Source organism: Ctenopharyngodon idella, chromosome 16, assembly GCF_019924925.1.
Source record: "Ctenopharyngodon idella isolate HZGC_01 chromosome 16, HZGC01, whole genome shotgun sequence".
Taxonomy (NCBI): Eukaryota; Metazoa; Chordata; class Actinopteri; order Cypriniformes; family Xenocyprididae; genus Ctenopharyngodon; species Ctenopharyngodon idella.
In genome coordinates, this window is record NC_067235.1 from 11,175,816 (window position 1) to 11,193,481 (window position 17,666).

Sequence of the window (17,666 nt, forward strand, 5' to 3'; positions counted from 1 at the left end):
ACAAAGAGCAACTTGGCAGTCGTGTCAGGCATATGCTGCGCAGCTAAGAAATAGAAGATCCTATGCTCAAAAGACAACAAAAGTAACAGCTAAAGTGTGATTGAGGTAGTGATAGTAGCTTCTTGACGGGACGCCATCACCATACTTCAGGGAAATATTAGATTGTATTGTAAGTATTCAGGAATTCAGGGAATTACCTTGAGATACTGTAGTATTACATTAACAACTAGGAGTTGTTTAAATTGTCAGTGGTGAAGTCAGATTTGTACTGAGAATTTCCAACACTCTTTTCAAAGCCCATTTTGTATGTACACAATGTGAACTTTGAGTTTATTTGTATTTGGAAAGATGATATGTGTATTGGACTTACCTTCCCACACTGTTGAACCATAACCTTCATGTACCTTTCAAGGTATTTATTACCTGTGTGAGAGTCAGAAATAGTAGTTCTTGTTTTAGGAAACATAGCCCCGACCTGAGTGACTCTGTTTTATATCTTTCTGCAGAAGTAGAGAGCACATTTCATTCACCTGAGTTAAGGATTGTGCTGCTGGGAGCTTCTAGTGTTGGAAAGAGTGCAACAGGAAATGTAATACTGGGCAGAAAGGCTTTTAAAGTGACCAGAACCAGAGCGAGTGAGATACAGAGAGGAAGAGTAGAAGACAGAAACATCTCGGTCATCGACACTCCAGGTTTCTTCACCACTGAACTGACTGATGAAGAGCTGCAGAATGAAATGATGAAGAGTGTTTCTCTTTGTCATCCTGGTCCTCATGTGTTCCTGCTGATCATCAACCTAGAAAACATGAAAGAGGAGGAGAGAAAACTTGTGAAACAAATTCAGAAGTACTTTGGACCACAAGGTTTTAAGTTCACCCTGGTTCTGTTCATTGGAAGAGAACAACTGTCCAACAAAGAATGGATGGTCTTTATGCTTAGTACAAAATTTCAGGAACTAGTCAGACACTGCAGAGATAAATATCATGCAATCAGCAGTGTACGTGAAATTAATCCAGCTCACATCACAAAGCTTGTACAGAAGATTAATGAAATCATCAAACAGAATGATGACCAGTATTACAATAATGAGATTTACCTAAAGTCTCCAACAAAGATCAGAAAAGAAAAAGCAAAAACTGGAGGAAGAAAAGGAGGACAGAGGACAACACAGAGAAAGAGACAAAACAAGAGCAAGTAAAACAGTGCAAGAGACATTTAAATGTGTAATAGAAGAAAACAAAGCGAAGTATATCTCATGCGAGAAGAACAGAGAAAACTCAGGTAGAAGAAGAATTTGTTTTTCAAGAAAACATGAATGCTGAGGCAAGGGATAGTAGCTCATTAGGAAGATCACTGTGATTCTCGTTCGAAAGGATGACAGAATTAAATGTCCAGAAAGCAACAGAAAGGAAAATGAGCAGAACAGAACAATGGGAGCAGAAGAACACCCAAGCAGGTGAGAATTTAGAAAACTGTCTGTATTTTATTATAATTTACCTTGAATGTCCAGTTGGAATTACCATTTTTAAAGGGGTCATATAATGCAACTTTTACAAGATGTAAAATAAGTCTCTGATGTCCCCAGAGTGTGTATGTGAAGTTTTAGCTCAAAATACCACACATAATTTTTTATAGCATGTTAAATTTGTCACTTTTTGAGGGTGAGTAAAAACACTCAGTTTTTGTGTGTGTCCCTTTAAATGCAAATGAGCTGCTGCTCTCAAGAAGAGGGCTGTATCACACACAGTTTCTGCCAATCTCATGTTAATCTTGAGTACCTATAGAGTAGTAGTGCATCCTTCATATCTCCGAAAACTCTTTAGCTAAAGAGCGACGAGCACGCACAGCTTTTGTGTAAAGATCGTCTGCAAGCTATCAATGGTCAGCTAAACAAATGTATTTAAACACACACAATACACCATCGCATTATCCCTAGATAACTTTTGAATCGCTATAATAAATATAGCATATAGTGAATGATGAATAATGAATTTATGAATTCACTACGTTCGTATTGTTTACATTATATACACATAGGCGCCTATTGCCAACAAAACAGACATTTGAATCAGTTTTACTCACCACCTGCGGTTCCGACTCATAACCGGGATCATTACCGCTGTGACCGCTCCATCTTTCAGTTTCAAACGATCTGTAAATCCACCGTAGAACTGGGCCTTGTTTATGAAACCATAAGCGCCGATCCCGAGGGCTCGAGCAGCCACGGAAAAACACGAGATATTCTCAATCCATTTTAACCAATAAAAACACGATTGCAACTATCAGTTTCTACGGTTATTTTAATTGCAAATATAGAGAGTACATCAATGTAATGCGTGAGAACAAAACTCTCAGCTCCACTTAACCTTGCTTCCCAAAGAACCCAGCGTTATCTTTCCCTCACAACCAAAAACACACTTCTTTGGTGACATTGTTGATTTTGTGAAGTCCTGTGACCTGTGCCCGTAAAAGGAATTCTATATTTTTGGCACAGAAATACGCCGTCATACGTCCAACTCGTGTTTTGAAACTTTGGCCATGTTTAGCATGATAATAAAACTCTTTAACAGTGTAAATAAGTCAGAATGCATGAAATAGTATTATACCTAGTTAAATGTTATACTTAGTTAAATGTTAATTTCAACATTTACTAATACTTTTTTCACATCAAAAGTTTGGTAACACTTTATTTTACAGTGATTGTTGTTACATGTTACATGTACTTACTGTAGTACAATAACAGTAAATTGTAGTAATAATAATGCATCTTACCTAATGCATCTAAATCTAGTAATGCACATAACTCTAAACCAAACCCTAACCCGTTAAAAACCTGAATATCAGATCAGCTGACAGACAAAACACCTCAGTATTTGGATAACAGACAACGGATAATAGCTTCTCTCCAGCTCAGTCCAGTGGTGTCTCAGAGGTCCACGGGGTGATGGTAATTCGGCAGGATCCAGAACAGTGACTTTAGGGTTTTGTCATCATAAGGGCAGGTGATGGCAAGATGGAAAAACTCCTCCAAAAAGGATAAAAAAAAAATCTTGCTGCATAATCCATGTTGGGTCCGGTCATCTGTCACGGGCGGTTGCAGGTAAACAGACAAATGAAGGACGAAAACCCCTGTCTCGATTTGGAACCAGCAAATATGTTGAGTACAGAGAACAAGTGTTGCTCAATGTCACCAAGACCCAAGGATTTGACACTGTGTTCTCCCAGTAACTCAGATGATGTGTCGTAAAACGTCCGACCACCGGCTCTAGTGTCTCAGGCCTTGAAGTTTCAGCCTTTTGAATTTGCGAAGGGATGCTGATATGGACCCCCTGGAGAACGGTGGGGGTCTGGACTACCATAGGGGTGACTCATCTGGGCATTGTCAGAACCCGGAAATCTCTGAGCCCTGAAACTCGATTAGAGGGCACATGGCGAAAACGTGATTGCACAGGCGTGTAATGGCGATGAGCAGGTGCTGTTGGCATTCTAAAATTTGGGGTACGCTGCACCCGTGTTAGCTGCTTAGTGGTTACAGATAGCTTCATGCATTTTTCCAACACCTCAGATACATCTGGACCAAAAAGATGTCCAGGAACGATGGGTAGATCCCTCAAGGTCTTTTTACAATCCTCCAGCAATCAGGAATGAGCAAGCCATACCTGCCGGCGAGCAGTCAAGAGCATTGCCATGAGAAAGCCCAGTTCTTGTGCATGTCACATGCCCCATAGCCAGTAAGGCTGTTTGCAAAAACCGTGGGACAGAGGGATCCACCTCTACAGATTCCAAAGAGTTGGAAGCAGCCAAAATTAGTTGGCAAACAGTGTTGTCAGCATGAGTGATGTGGGCAGCTGACTCGTACACCTTCTTCAGAATCTGTGTGGCCACACTGAACACTAGGGCATCGGGCATTCCCCTGCAGTGCTTCGTCTGGTGACAGCACCAGTGCAGTAACAGGCTGTTCGACTTAAGGTACACTCCGCACTCCAATGGACTCAGCTTCTGCCATTGAAGCCAGAGTGCGAGCAGTCTTGGAACGCCTTTTGTCCATACCTGGTCCTTTGAGGGCATTCGAAAATTCTGTTATGAAGACATTACATGCAGGCATAGCATAGGAATCCATAGGTGAAGGGCTGCGAAAAAACACACTTGACTGAACAGGATGTGTAGAGCATTTATCAAGACCAAGATGGGCCACTGCCATCCGAAGCACTTCCAATGAGTCAACCACCGGGGGTAGAGCAGTCCCCGAAGAATGAAGTGAGTGCTCACGAGAACCACAAGACACCGTAGATCCCACTTGCTTGTCCAACAACTCAGAAATTTAAGTGGCAAGATTATCCTGGAAATGTATGTTGGAACCACATGTAGACATAGCGTCAAGGTGGGGGGCTATGAGGAGTATTAGGTGAAAAGGTAGGCTCTTCATTAGACAAATGTGAGTGAGCATCCTCAGTGGAAGCCACAGCAGCAGTAGGAAGTTTTGCTGGTTGGAGGTTTTGCAAGAGACGTTTCATCTCCGCCATGTCTGATGAAAGTCAACCAACTTTCTTTGACAACAGGTGCCCAGCCAAATGACTGCCTCTAAAACTATAGTTGTCTGCAACAGAAAAATGTCATCACAACAAACAGGTAAACTCATCTACTCTCTAGTCTGCTTTCACAGCATCATTAAATACTCACCCTCGGGCAAACTATTCCAACTTAAACACTTTCCAACAGGTAGATTTTCATTTGTTTTTTCTTCTCCAAATTTAATGAATTCTAGAATAACTGATTATTGTTATATTTTTTTTTATAATGAAGGCATGCTATTACTTCCCTAGCAACAATAATAAGGTCAATAATAAGGTAACTGCACAAATTTCCATTTAAAACAATTTCAGATTCTATTTCCACACTAATTGATTGATATCTTGGTCCCCAGTATACTTTCTCTGCCTTTTAAAGCTGCCAGCACAGCCAGTATCTAAGAATGGCTCAATTTCAGAGCTCCCTTTCTTAGGCTGCACCGGTTGCAGAGCTTCTTGCCCAGTAATGTTCCTGTCACTGCCCAGAGATTTGACATGGACCTAATCCAAGTCTATGAACCCAAGGCCTTTCGGTCCCGGTCACTGCCAAAGCAATTGTCATAGCTCAAAGTCAGCATCCAAAGATGCCTCAATCCATGGCTGGTGTCAAGGCCACTCCAGTCCCAGACATCCTTTTCTTGGTCCACTCACAGGCATTCTTTTGGCAGCTGAGATTGGAACCTCAAATGATCCAAAAAGGGCTGTTCCAATTTTGTCAATTTTCAGAATAATAAAAAAAGAACATTTCAAAACACAACCAGACAATTTTTGATTACTAGCTTTAATGAGATTAATAAAGGCAGTTAGGAATACATTTTTATTCCTTAGCAATAACAGTAAGATCATTTAAATGCACACCTTTCCATTTATAACAAAACATCAATTCTCTGTAACACAACATTCAATATAACACTGCTAAAATATATATTACAGAGTTTTTCATTTTATAATACTTCCAATACTAAAGAACCTAATTGTCACTATGATGATTAAAAAGTTAGTAACGAAACTTTTGTTATGCAGCAAAACTTTAGATACTATATCAATAAATATACATGGTTAATATGTAATTTTTACAATAAAAAAAATGAGGTAGCCATAAGTAACAGTTACATGCATACACTTCTGAATACCTCATTCAGAAAGCTGAAGTAAAACATCAACTTAATCAGTTGTTCATTGCGCACACATTCCACCTCAGACACACACCTGCAATCTCACTCATGTGCATACAGAAATGCACACACATACTGTACATGGTTCCGGATTCCGGGCTGATGTCAGTTTCGAGATCCAAATAAATGGCCCACACTTATTGAAACAAATAGAGCTGTGAGGCAAGAAAGAGGGGAAAAAACGAGAATGTGAGAAAAAAAATAGAGACAGCACATATTGTAAGTTTGCAGGGCTTGACAAAAAGGACTGCCTGATGTCCCAGGGCCAGCGTGAAAGATGCCTGGGACAACTGACAGAACTGTCACGGACCAGATCAGCCAGTGCTGCGTCATCACAAAAGTTTATCATTTACATGTGTTTTTAAGTCTTGCCAGTCAGCATGAAACGGAAGTTGCAAAAGTCTTTTTTTCCTTTTTGTGACATATCCGAGTGAAACGGCTTCTCAAACAAGAAAAAAAAAAATAAAAATTAAAAAAAATGTAGGGACGGGACTTTGTCCATCAGGAATTGATTGGATTGTTGTGGTTTGCTATTGCTGTGATCTCATGTGAGTGACAGGTTGTCCCGCCCTCACACCAGTAAACACATAATCAGAGAAGTCATTGAGAGATGGAAGGGAAGTAACTTTGATTAAAGATTATGAGGGCACATAAATTAAAAATGATGATGTGCATGGATAAATCATTTATAAGTAATACTGCAATATTCCATAAAAAATAAGAATTGTCAATTTTGATTCATGGTGACTTTTAACATTTAAGCGATTTAAACCATTCAAGAGCAAGAAGATGAGAAAGAACTTTTATTTTCAGACTGCTTGAAACATTGTTTAAAGTATTTATTTCTTCTTTAAACTTTGAGAATATTTGTCATTTAGGGTGTGAATGTGCATGCAAAGTTTTGATACATATATGCTTTTCGGAAATGTTGTACAAATTTTCTTTTTTTACTTTTGTGTTGGGGTCAAATTGACCCACTGTTACTTTATCTAGTTGATTTTCACAGTCAAAGAAAGTTTTTTGTTGTTGTTTTTTTGGATCTCAATTACTAGACAGTTAGAGCACTGAAAAGACGTTTGAGAAACCCATTTCTTCCTCACAAAGGTTTAAGAACCAGACATAACAAAAAGGCAAGAGGAAGAACAGCATTAAATACTGCTTACACCAAGTACAAATAATGATAGCATTTATACTATTTGTAGTTATTTGTTCCTCATTGTGCAAATACCACAACTAGTCATGACAAAAAAAACAAAAAAAAACAAACATGTTTTTTAATTGTGTATGTACAGCTAATTATGATCAAAAATATGGGGGTCCAACACAACAGAAATTAGAGGTGTGAATCTTCACTTGCCTCATGATTCGATTATGATTCAGTGGTAATTCAATTATAAAATGAATCTCGATGCATCTTTTCCTCCAATTCTTTTATTAATAATAATAATAATAATAATAATTACTAAATTAATAATTACAGTACAGCTCTTTTTGTTATTTTATCTTTGTTATTAAAAATAAAAACAAAGATGCAAATAACAAAAACTAGAGCATTTGTTATAGAGACAGAAGCAAGTTAAAATATAGCTGCAAGCAGCAATTACGGGGCCAAGCACAAAGGCGGCACAACAAGCCAGCCAACATGGCTGTGAGCATCAGAACAACTGCAACAGTGAGAAATTAAAGATCTATTAAGTTCATTTTAGGCAAAAGAGCTGGGAAAAAAAAAAAAAAAAAAAATTCACAAATAAAGTCAATAATAAAGAATTACTGGTTTATCACTTTCGGCCAATAGGTGGCGGTGTGACCAGATTCATGCGGTATGGTCAGAGTGAGGTGACAATGACACTCGCAAAGTTTGGTGTCAATACGTCAAAGCATTGCAGAGATACAGACTCAACAGTCATTTTGCTATCAAGCCTCTAATTCATTGCTGCAGTATAGGAAAACTATGAAATCCATAACTTTTTGCCAGCATGGTCTGAAGACGATACGATTCGATTTTTTGGTGAAAATTGGACCAATGGTCTAGGAGGAGATTGAAAAAGTATGATTTTAAAGAAAATCAAAGTGGTGGAGAGGAAGTTTGTCTGACTTTGGCAAAATTGGCATCAATGTTCTCAGCATGACCCACAGAATCTAATAAGACCAGTCTCGTTACAATAGGCCACATTTATATTAAGCTATTAGCATTTTTTTAAATTTCATTATGACATTTGACCACAAGGAGGCGCTGTCTCAAAGCCTTTTGAGTACCTTCAGAGCATGGTGCCGATGGCACATACTGAGTTTCATAATGGTACATCAATGCATTCATGAAATATAGTATTTTTATCATAATACTGTATTGTAGTTGGCAATTTCATGTTTTGTTTATTTATAGCGCCACCAAGAGGCACAATCACACCACTTTTTTATGTGTCCTCAGAGTGAGCCCATACATGTGTGTGTCAAATTTGGTGAAAATATCTCATTTCGTTTTGGAGTTATAGACATTTATATGTATAAGATCATAAAAAATGACCCATGGATGACTTTGTTTTGATTTTTTTTGCCACTTCCCATCAAAATTTTGACATTTGGGTTAAGACATTTAGTTAACCAACTAAGGTTCCGTGTTTCCTACGCTGGTTTCGTCTTGATCGGACTAACGGTTTCGAAGATATTCGCAATTGTTTTTTTTAAGCTAAATCACCACAACGCACAAACCTTAAGGCGAAACCTAGCATGTTTGGTATCGCTGGACTTGGCAAGAATTCAGGAGTGTAAGGATATGACTCTCGTGGAAATAAGTCAACCACATCAAAAGTTATAATCATATTTTTTTTTTAAATTCTCCACTAGGTGGTGCTGGTCTGAAACTTCTCAGGCTCCTTCAGGGCATTGTGCTGATGACCCATACCGAGTTTCGTAACGATATGCTAATGCGTTCAGAAAATACAGCATTTCAAAATGGCCAACAGCCAAAATGGCCGATATGGGAAAATTGGATATAATTCAACTCGGCATGAGACCACATTTATGATTTTTGAACAAACCTATCAGAAGTTAAAAGCAAAAATAGCCGTTTTTCATATCTCTGGACCAGTAGGTGGCGCTGCGCCGAAACGCTGCATGTTTCCTCAGGTCATGCTTGTGATGACATGTACCAAGTTTGGTCCGAATACAATAAAACGTGGAGATACAGCCTTATATCTATTTTAGCAAGCGTTATGTAAAATTCTTTCGTGTGTTTTTCAAAAACGGTTTGAGAAATCCACTTGAATTCCTGTGTCTATTTGTTCCTCATGCTAATAAGTGCTAAATCCACACTTTTTTTTACAAAGGCAAGGAAGCATACTCTGCACACAGCCTATCATATGCATGCTGCTTGTGTGGATGATATACATAATTGAAATCAGCTTGTTATCTTACATACATAAAATGCTTAAGTTTGTGTGTTTGTGCACTCTACCTGTGGCCTCAGTGTAGAGTTTGGACTCATCAGTGCTGGTCACTTTGCAAGTGATGAATGTTTTCCTCCTCTCTATTCGATCCAGAGCGCTGTGGATTAAAACCACACTACCCAGAGGCATTGGACTGTACAGGAAAACAGAGTTCAAAAGGTGAGATCACTTATAATCAATCCCTAAAGCCACTGTAAACTGGAAAAAATAAGGGTACAACTACAACTTAAAGACTGAAGTACTGAAACATTAGCTCACCTGCGGTAGTCGATGCTGAGATTGGCAGTCATAACGGGTCCTGACAGGTAACCAGCAAGAGTACCTGTCACCGTGTCAATCATGGTGGCTATGGCTCCACCGTGGACATGCCTGACACACAGGAAAAAGGTGTAACCTCATTTCCTGTTCTCCCATTCTTCACAAATAAAAGGGTGGCATTCAATTTTAGGAAATAAACTTAGAATAGAGCACCTCCTTACCCAGGTGCCCCCTCTAGTAAACGTCCTGACTGAAACACACAAACGCAGCTCTTCTCCTCCTTATTGACAAACACCACATATTCAAACGTTGCGCCTTGCTCTTTAACACTTCTTGTGAAAAGTCGATTTTCGGCCTGGATGAATTTGCTGAGGTGGATGCCGCCTACCAGACAGAAACAACGTGACCTTTGGTTTTACACTCAATAGCATTATCATGTCATTTTATTTTACTGATAACAGTGACTAGGGGTGTGTTCACACTTGTTGTTCAGTTCTCTTGGTTCTTTTGGTCTGGACCAAAAAAAGAAAATGATACATTTAGTCCTGGTTCACTTAGCATTCACACTGTCATTTTTAACACAAACCTAAAGATACACCACAAAAAACAGCTTTTATGACGTTAATTTTGTGACGCAACTGGTAGAACATCCAAAACAATGCTGTGTGCTGGGCTAAATGTGCGTGTTGTATGTGCGTACATATGATGGAGAGGACAACTTGTGAAGAGTTTATAAAATGTGTAAAGGAGTCAAAACAGTGGCAGGAATCCCGCCGTCACACACACAAATGAAGATCTGCTGCGAGGAGACACAGCCTGTACCGAACTGTGATGGGTAAAATCATGGCTATGACGAGAAAAAAACAGGTATGCTTCAGAATTCTGTCCTTCTTAGGGTCGCATCTTGTGACATCATGTCCTGTTTTTGGTTCATTTACATGTCTTTGGTCCGTTTTGCGTTCATATTTCAGTAAGCCGCACCAGAGTTCATTTGAAACTGGACCGAGACCCATCTTTTCAGGGGTCTTGGTCCACTTGTTTGGTGTGCACCAGGGTTCGGATGGCAGTGTTCACACTTAATCAAATGAACCGCACTAACAGAGCAATCCCAACAGAGTTCACTTTAATCAAACTAAACCTGCCAAGTGTGAACACACACTAGAAGTAACTATGCAAATACATTACCAGTAGCATATTTAATGGAGCGGTTGTAGCTGGGCAACCTCCTCCAAGGCCCCCTTGTTTTCTCGCCATTTTCATTGTCAGTGTCACAGAGCGCATTAAAATGATCGTAAGCCTTGCGCATCTCTGGACTCCACGATGAGTTGGGCTGGCTGAAGTCCCGCGGACGAGAAGAGAACGGCCACAGAGGAATCGTCTGGACAAAGAGTGACATTAAAGTTAGTTTTCAATAATGTACTATTCTTTTAAATCTGAGCAATGTTGCTACTTGAACTAAAACTATCATCTTTAAAGAAAAATAAAATATAATTGGAAAAAAATAAAATAGCGAAGCACAAATATTCTTCTAGTTTAGAGCAGTTCATTATATTAACTAAAACTATTAAAAATAGTTTTTGCTAACTGAAAAAGCTAAAATAAAATAAATGTGTGACCCTGGACCACAAAACCAGTCATAAGTCACACAGGTATATTTGTAGCAATAGCCAACAGCACATTGTATGGGTCAAAATTATGCCAAAAATCATTAGGATATTAAGTAAAGATCATGTTACATGAAGATATTTTGTAAATTTCCTACCATAAATATATTTTTGGAAGTAATATGTGTTGCTAAGGACTTCATTTGGACAACTTTAAAGGTAATTTTATCAATATTTAGATTTTTTTGCACCCTCAGATTCCAGATTTTCAACTAGTTGTATCTCGGCCAAATATTTTCCTATCCTAACAAATAAATCAATGGAAAGCTTATTTTATTCAGCTTTCAGATGTATAAATCTCAATTCAAAAAATTGACCCTTATGACTGGTTTTGTGGTCCAGGGTCACATATATATTCTAAGACAAATTTAATTGAAATCTGGTCAAATTTGATATTTAATCAAAATTGGGTAACACTTTACAATAAGGTTGCATTTGTTAACATTAGTTAATGCATTAGCTAACATGAACCAATGAGCAATATATTTCTAAATAATGTATTAATCTTTGTTAACGCTAATAAAACCTCATTTATGGTTTCTTCATGTTAGTTTGCAGTGCATTAACTAACAAATGTTAACAAATACAACTTTAGATTTTAATAATGCACTAGTAAATGCTGAAATTATTATTGACTAAGATTAATAAATGCTGTTAACAAATGAAACCTTATTGTAAAGTGTTACTAAAACTTTAAACAAAAATTATAAGTGTTGTCAACTAACTGAAATATGTATAAAAAAAATTATTTATTCTTTAAATAAAAAAATAAAATTACTAAAACTGAATTAAAAATAAAATTACAAAATTAATAAAATGACAAAAGCATATATATAAATTACTAAAACTAAAATAAACTGAAAACATAAAAATAAGTTAATTAAAAATAATAAAAACTAAATGTATATATAAATAATACTAAAATAACACCGGAGAGGAGTACGTTAGCCAGGTAAGATTGCTCTTATGATAAAAAAAAACATGTCTAAATTTTGCCAGTGTGACACAAATGTGGTCATCCACTGATGGCAGCACACCGAACACTATACACATGACCTGCTCATTAACATGACTACAGAAGGAATATGAATTTATCAGCAGTTTAGAATAAAAGGGAAAATGAAAACGTTACCGAGATAGGCCTGATGGTCTTGAATGAGGACTGCAGGTGCCGGTGTGTCTCTTTAGAGAGCAGCTGGTTAAAACTGATTCCGTTCAGTCCATTAGAGATCTGCTGGCCGTGGAGGTGACCAAGTCTTCTCGCTATCTGTCCGAACATGTTGACTGTGGAGGAATGTAGTGGCTGTCACTCCAAAACAAATATAGAAGATGTCTTATTCTTCTAGACAGGATAAAAGCCTAAATATTTAATTGCTACAACAAATGAACATGACTTTGTTGTAAATGATGTAATAAACTGAAGGCATTTCCACCGCCCAGATTTCAACAGAAACTGCACACAAGCGTTAGCCGCTTAGCCCTTTTGAAGCAATAAACTGAAAAAAGAAATAAAGTCTTTATCAATTAGTTAACGGACATTGAACATTATATAAAAACGACAGCCAACTTTAAGGTGGAAATACAAGATCAGCCGGTGAAAAGTGTGACATTCAGAATCACAGACGTCATCGATGATTGGCTAGTTCAAGCACGCGGAGTGAAAAAGCGTGTCATTATAACCACGTGACAGTAATTCATACGTCTGATTGGTGGGATGAAGTGTTACAACATCCTGTGTGTGTCTGTTGCCACAACAACCCGTGGTTCCCGTACTTTCGCACTGCTGGAATCTACTTTTTTGTAATTTTACATTTAGTAGTTGTTTACCTGCATCTGATGCACAATGTTTGGTCGAGAGGCGCGGCGTTCAACAAACAAGTTTGTGCAGAGAGAGAGGAACAGAATAAGGGTACAGAAATGCTGTTTGTCTTTTATAACATTACAGTCCCAGGGTCCCCCAGAATAAATAAATATTATTAATAATAATAACTTAATTAACATTAACTAAAATTACTACATTATAAAATGGTTAACATACACTACCGTTCAAAAGTTTGGGGTCAGTAACCTAATATTAATACTTTTATTCAGCGAGGTTGTATTAAACTAGACATTTATAATGTTTTTAATAAATGCTGTTCTTTTGAACTTTCTGTTCATCAAAGAATTTTCCACAAAAAAATATTAAACAGCACAACTGTTTTCAACTGTGATAAATACAATAAATGTTTCTTGAGCATCAAATCATCATATCAGAATGATTTCTGAAGGATCATGTGACTGAAGACTGCATTAATGAAGCTGAAAATTCAGCTTTACCATCACAGGAATAAATTACATTCTAAAATATATTAAAATAGCAAAAACGTTATAATAAATTTGTAATATTATTCCAAAATATTACAGTTTTTTTCTGTATCTTTGATCAAATGAAGGTAGCCTTGGTGAGAAAACTTTTGAATGGTAATGTAGCCTATAATTAATTAAATGTTTAAAAATGTCATGTATGTTTTATATATCTTCTCTACAGACCCTCAGAACTTCATGTACATGTGTGCTTTTATGCTTATGCTTAACAGATTTCTTTTTTTAACAGAAAGATGAAGTGATTGCTGACAGGACTGCTGAGCTGGACAGGTGTGTTTAAACTGATGTAAAATCATGACGTTTTAAGATTTAGTCTATAAGAAATTTAAAACAAAGAAACATTATGACATAAAATAATAAGAAATACTGCAGTATTATAGGTCACTAATCATATATGGATCATTTAAATGACTCTGCCTTATATTAAGAGTTGGATACAGCAGTAATTCTGATATATATATATATATATCAGTGGTGTGCGGTGGTGTCCCTGTTACACAATTTTAAGTTAACATTACATAAAAAGAGAGAGCAAATACAATTCTATTTTGTTATTTTTACACTATATAATGTTCTATTTATTAAAACCAAGTATAAATTTCATCAAGTTAGTGTTTTTAAGCATTTTTACATTTATTCCAAAATAATAACTAAAGGCAGTAACAATTTAAACAATATATATTATTTCTAAACTAATATTTAGCTTTACTTTTTAATAGTCAATTCATTTTTAGCAGTCATCGAGCTTGTACACACTGGTCACTCACTCACAGACACAAAGATGTACCTTTAATTTCATCACGCTGATTGCTCACTAAAAACCCCCACAGTCATCATGTTTTCAGGCTATTTCGAGTTTGATTTTGACATGAAATAAAGCGGTGATATCTAAGTGACAGTTGTTTACTTACTTTTTAATTAGTCTTCCCATTGATGCCATCACTGTCTTCATATCCAATCATAGCGCAGTTGAGGCATTGCCTCCTCTCACGTGACTCCCGCTGTAACTTCACCTGCGAGTGTCGCTGTTTGACAGTGACTTTTAACACTTTTGTATGTCAAATTTTGTAACATTTGCGTTGTTTTATTTTTGTAATATCGATTATTTTCTCATCCAGTTTTTTTTAGGAGGCACTGCCTCCCTTGCCTCCTCGGAGGAAACGCCCCTGATATGTATGTACTTGTTTCAGAATCAAGAGTGTGATGTTGAAAGCTCAATTTGAGTGTCTCGGACTTGCTGTTTATGAAAAAGCCCTGAAGCGCAGAGAGAGGACCAAACAGAGAGAGATGGAGTTGTGGAATACTTCTCTCACTCTGGTCAGTATGTACAGTTCTTCTGTGACTTTCTTTTGTTTATCTGAAAGTATTAAAATTTTCCTTGGGAAAATATAAAATAAATGGGTGCATAAACAAAATAGCATCTAGATCTTAACATTTATGACTATGTCCCGGTTTCACAGACATAATTTAGATTAAGCCAGGATTAGGCCTTAGTTCAATTAGGACATTTAAGTAGCTTTTTTAAATGTGCTTTAGAAAAACCATTACTGGTGTGCATCTTGAGACAAAACAATGGCACTGCACTCACATATTTTAAGATATGTTAGTGCAAGTTACTTTCAGTTAAAACAGCTCAAACATGCATTTTAGTCTGGGACTAGATTTAAGCCTTGTCTGTGAAACCAGGGGTAAATGTTTCAGTAGTTTTTAAAGGGATAGTTCACCCAAAAATGAAAATTCTGTCATTATTTACTTGCCCTCATGATCGTTTCAAACCCATAAGACTTTTGTTCATCCTCAGAACACAAATGCATATATTTTTAATGAAATCTGAGAGATGCAAGTAACTTTTAAGCTTAAAAAAGTTCATAAAGAGATTGTAAAAGAAATCCATTTGAAAGTCAGAGTGGTTTAATCCAATGTTTGAGCTTCTGTTTACCATTTGAGTGCTCTGTGTACGTTTGCTGATCAATGATTATATATAAATAAAAGCTTAAATTAAATCTGTTCATCATATAAAGCGATCGTGTCTCTTCAGAAGACTTGGATTAAACCACTCAATTCATATGGATTTATTATTCGATCCCTTTATGAATGTTTTGAAGCATCAGAGTTTTTGGGTGAATAGACTGTCAATGGAGGAACATAAATCTCTCAGATTTCATGAAAAAAAATCCTCATTTTTGTTTCTAAAATGAAAGAAAGCTTATGGGTTTGGAACGACATGAGAGTGAGTAATTGATGACAGTAATGTTATCACGTTTGAGTAAACTAACCCTTTAAAAGAGTAGTTGCAATAACAGTTTTTTAATCAGTAGGGGGTGGTATAAAGACATGAACGTAAGTCAAATTGAATCAGGAAATAAAGTAGTTTTTGTGGATCTTCAAGTTTCAAGAGTGTCTTCGTCTTTAAACCAAATTTGTTTATCTTCAGGTTCCCCAGGTTAATTTTTAGTGAGCATGTTTATTTGGTTAGCTACTGAGAAAGACATAATAACAGCTAGATTACACTCTGACACCCTGCAGTTCTGTCACGGATATTCAAACAGTTGCTTACGACAAACAGCAGGTGTCAAATGAGGGTATTGGGAACAATTAAATGATTCAGTATTGCTTAATTTGTTTATCCACGCTTTGTCCTGTAGTTTATCTTGCAACAGACTAGACAAACAGAGTTATCTTGAGTGCTTATCCTTATTGTATCTAGGTCCTATGACAACAAACTGCAGGAAAGTGCTAGAACAAATTAACCAATACTGAGGAACAGGGTTATTGTGCCAAGTTTCAGTGTTTGCTGCACTAAAAAATTATATTATATTATATTATATTAAATAAAATATTTACAACTAATATTTGCTAATATGCTTGGCAAAAAAAAAGCATATAAATTCAATGTAAAACCATTTGCTAATTTTAGTATTTTTATTGTTTTTAGGCATTCATTTTATTGTTTAATATATGTTAAAGGATTTTTTTTTCTGTGTGTTTCCCAACATTCTAAATCCAACATCCAACTTAAGAATGTAGAAAATATTGACATTTGTTGGGTTTTTGTGAACCAGCTCTATTATATACCACACCTTCTCAGCAGTTGTCTCATTTTTTTGTGTGGTATTTGCATTGAAGGAAGATTCAAATATAGTTTTGACTTGTAAATGTTGTTGATATTGACAGCAGCAGGAAAAGGGGTAACACTTTACAATAAGGTTATTTTTTTACAATTAGATAATGTATTAACTAACATGAACTAACCATGAGCAATACATTTGTTACTGTATTTGTTAATCTTTGTTAGCATTAGTTAATAAAAAAAAGTCATTGTTCATTGTTTGTTAATGTTAGTTCACAGTACATTAACTAATGTTAACAATTCTTGATTTTAATAATGTATTAGTAAATGTTGAAATTAACATTAACAATAAATGCTGTAGAAGTGCAGTTCATTAGTAGTTCATGTTAACTAATGTAGGTAACTAATGTTAATGGAAAAGGTTATTATATCCTGTGTTTCTACAGGTACGGAGAGAAGTGTTACGCAGGTTGCTGGAACAGGAAAGACAGGTGCACATCAGAGAGCTGAGCAAGATTGGCCTGGCCATTTATCAACAAAGAACATAAACCATTAAAAACATATTCCCGCGTTCAGCCTACACATTCACAGCTTTATAATATACTTGGTTCGTTTATGACCGTTCAGAATTGTTTTATTTTATTCTGAAGTTCCCTTTAAACACACAAGGAGCAGTCACAATAAGTTCAAGAATAATTCATGCAATTTTATATTCTTTATTTAAAAGAATTAGAAGAGCAGTTTCGTGTCTATCTTTGTATTGTTCAACTGGTCGAGGTTGATGTGGGATTTAGAAAGTAATTAGCAATGCAATGCATTTTAAAGAGAGTAATTCGTACAGTAATCTAATTACACTGTTGAAGATGCAATTAGTAGCTAATTAATTACCTTTTTAGAGTAACTTACCCAACGCTGTAGTATCTTTCAGAAATCATTCTAATATTTTTGCAAGACTAGTTTATTACTCTATTTACTGCATCATTTATACAAAGCGAAAACATTCTTTATGGATAAGCCTTTTTAAAAAGCCTAAATTATGAGCAAAAAGGAATAAATCTTTAATAGTAACCATTAAAGAGACCCCAAATGAACTATTTACAGGAATTAATTTATGGTGA

General features: G+C 36.3%; 2 protein-coding genes across 2 annotated transcripts; one reads left to right on the forward strand and one right to left on the reverse strand.

Annotated features, from left to right (window-relative positions):
- Positions 1–367: 367 nt before the first annotated feature.
- LOC127497464 (GTPase IMAP family member 4-like) lies at positions 368–5,194 on the forward strand (the record flags this gene model as incomplete). The annotated part of the gene is made up of 1 exon (XM_051865938.1): positions 368–5,194. A coding segment is annotated over one exon (831 nt), but the record flags the coding sequence as incomplete, so codon positions are not given.
- A 136-nt stretch (positions 5,195–5,330) lies between these two features.
- On the reverse strand, positions 5,331–12,718 carry them4 (thioesterase superfamily member 4). The gene is made up of 6 exons (XM_051865947.1): positions 12,244–12,718; positions 10,633–10,825; positions 9,669–9,831; positions 9,448–9,558; positions 9,198–9,322; positions 5,331–5,898 (listed from the first exon to the last, which is right to left on the reverse strand). Exons 1-6 carry the CDS (start codon positions 12,388–12,390, stop codon positions 5,849–5,851), a joined length of 789 nt encoding a protein of 262 aa, XP_051721907.1. The 5' UTR covers positions 12,391–12,718; the 3' UTR covers positions 5,331–5,848.
- Positions 12,719–17,666: the final 4,948 nt, after the last annotated feature.

Coding starts and splice junctions, on each gene's coding strand:
- them4 (XM_051865947.1), bottom strand. CDS start 12,390: ATGTTCGGACAGATAGCGAGAAGACTTGGTCACCTCCACGGCCAGCAG. Junction 9,559..9,668: donor TTACTAGAGGGGGCACCTGG/GTAAGGAGGTGC, acceptor CCTGTGTGTCAG/GCATGTCCACGGTGGAGCCA. Junction 5,899..9,197: donor ACTCTACACTGAGGCCACAG/GTAGAGTGCACA, acceptor CTTGCCTCACAG/CTCTATTTGTTTCAATAAGT.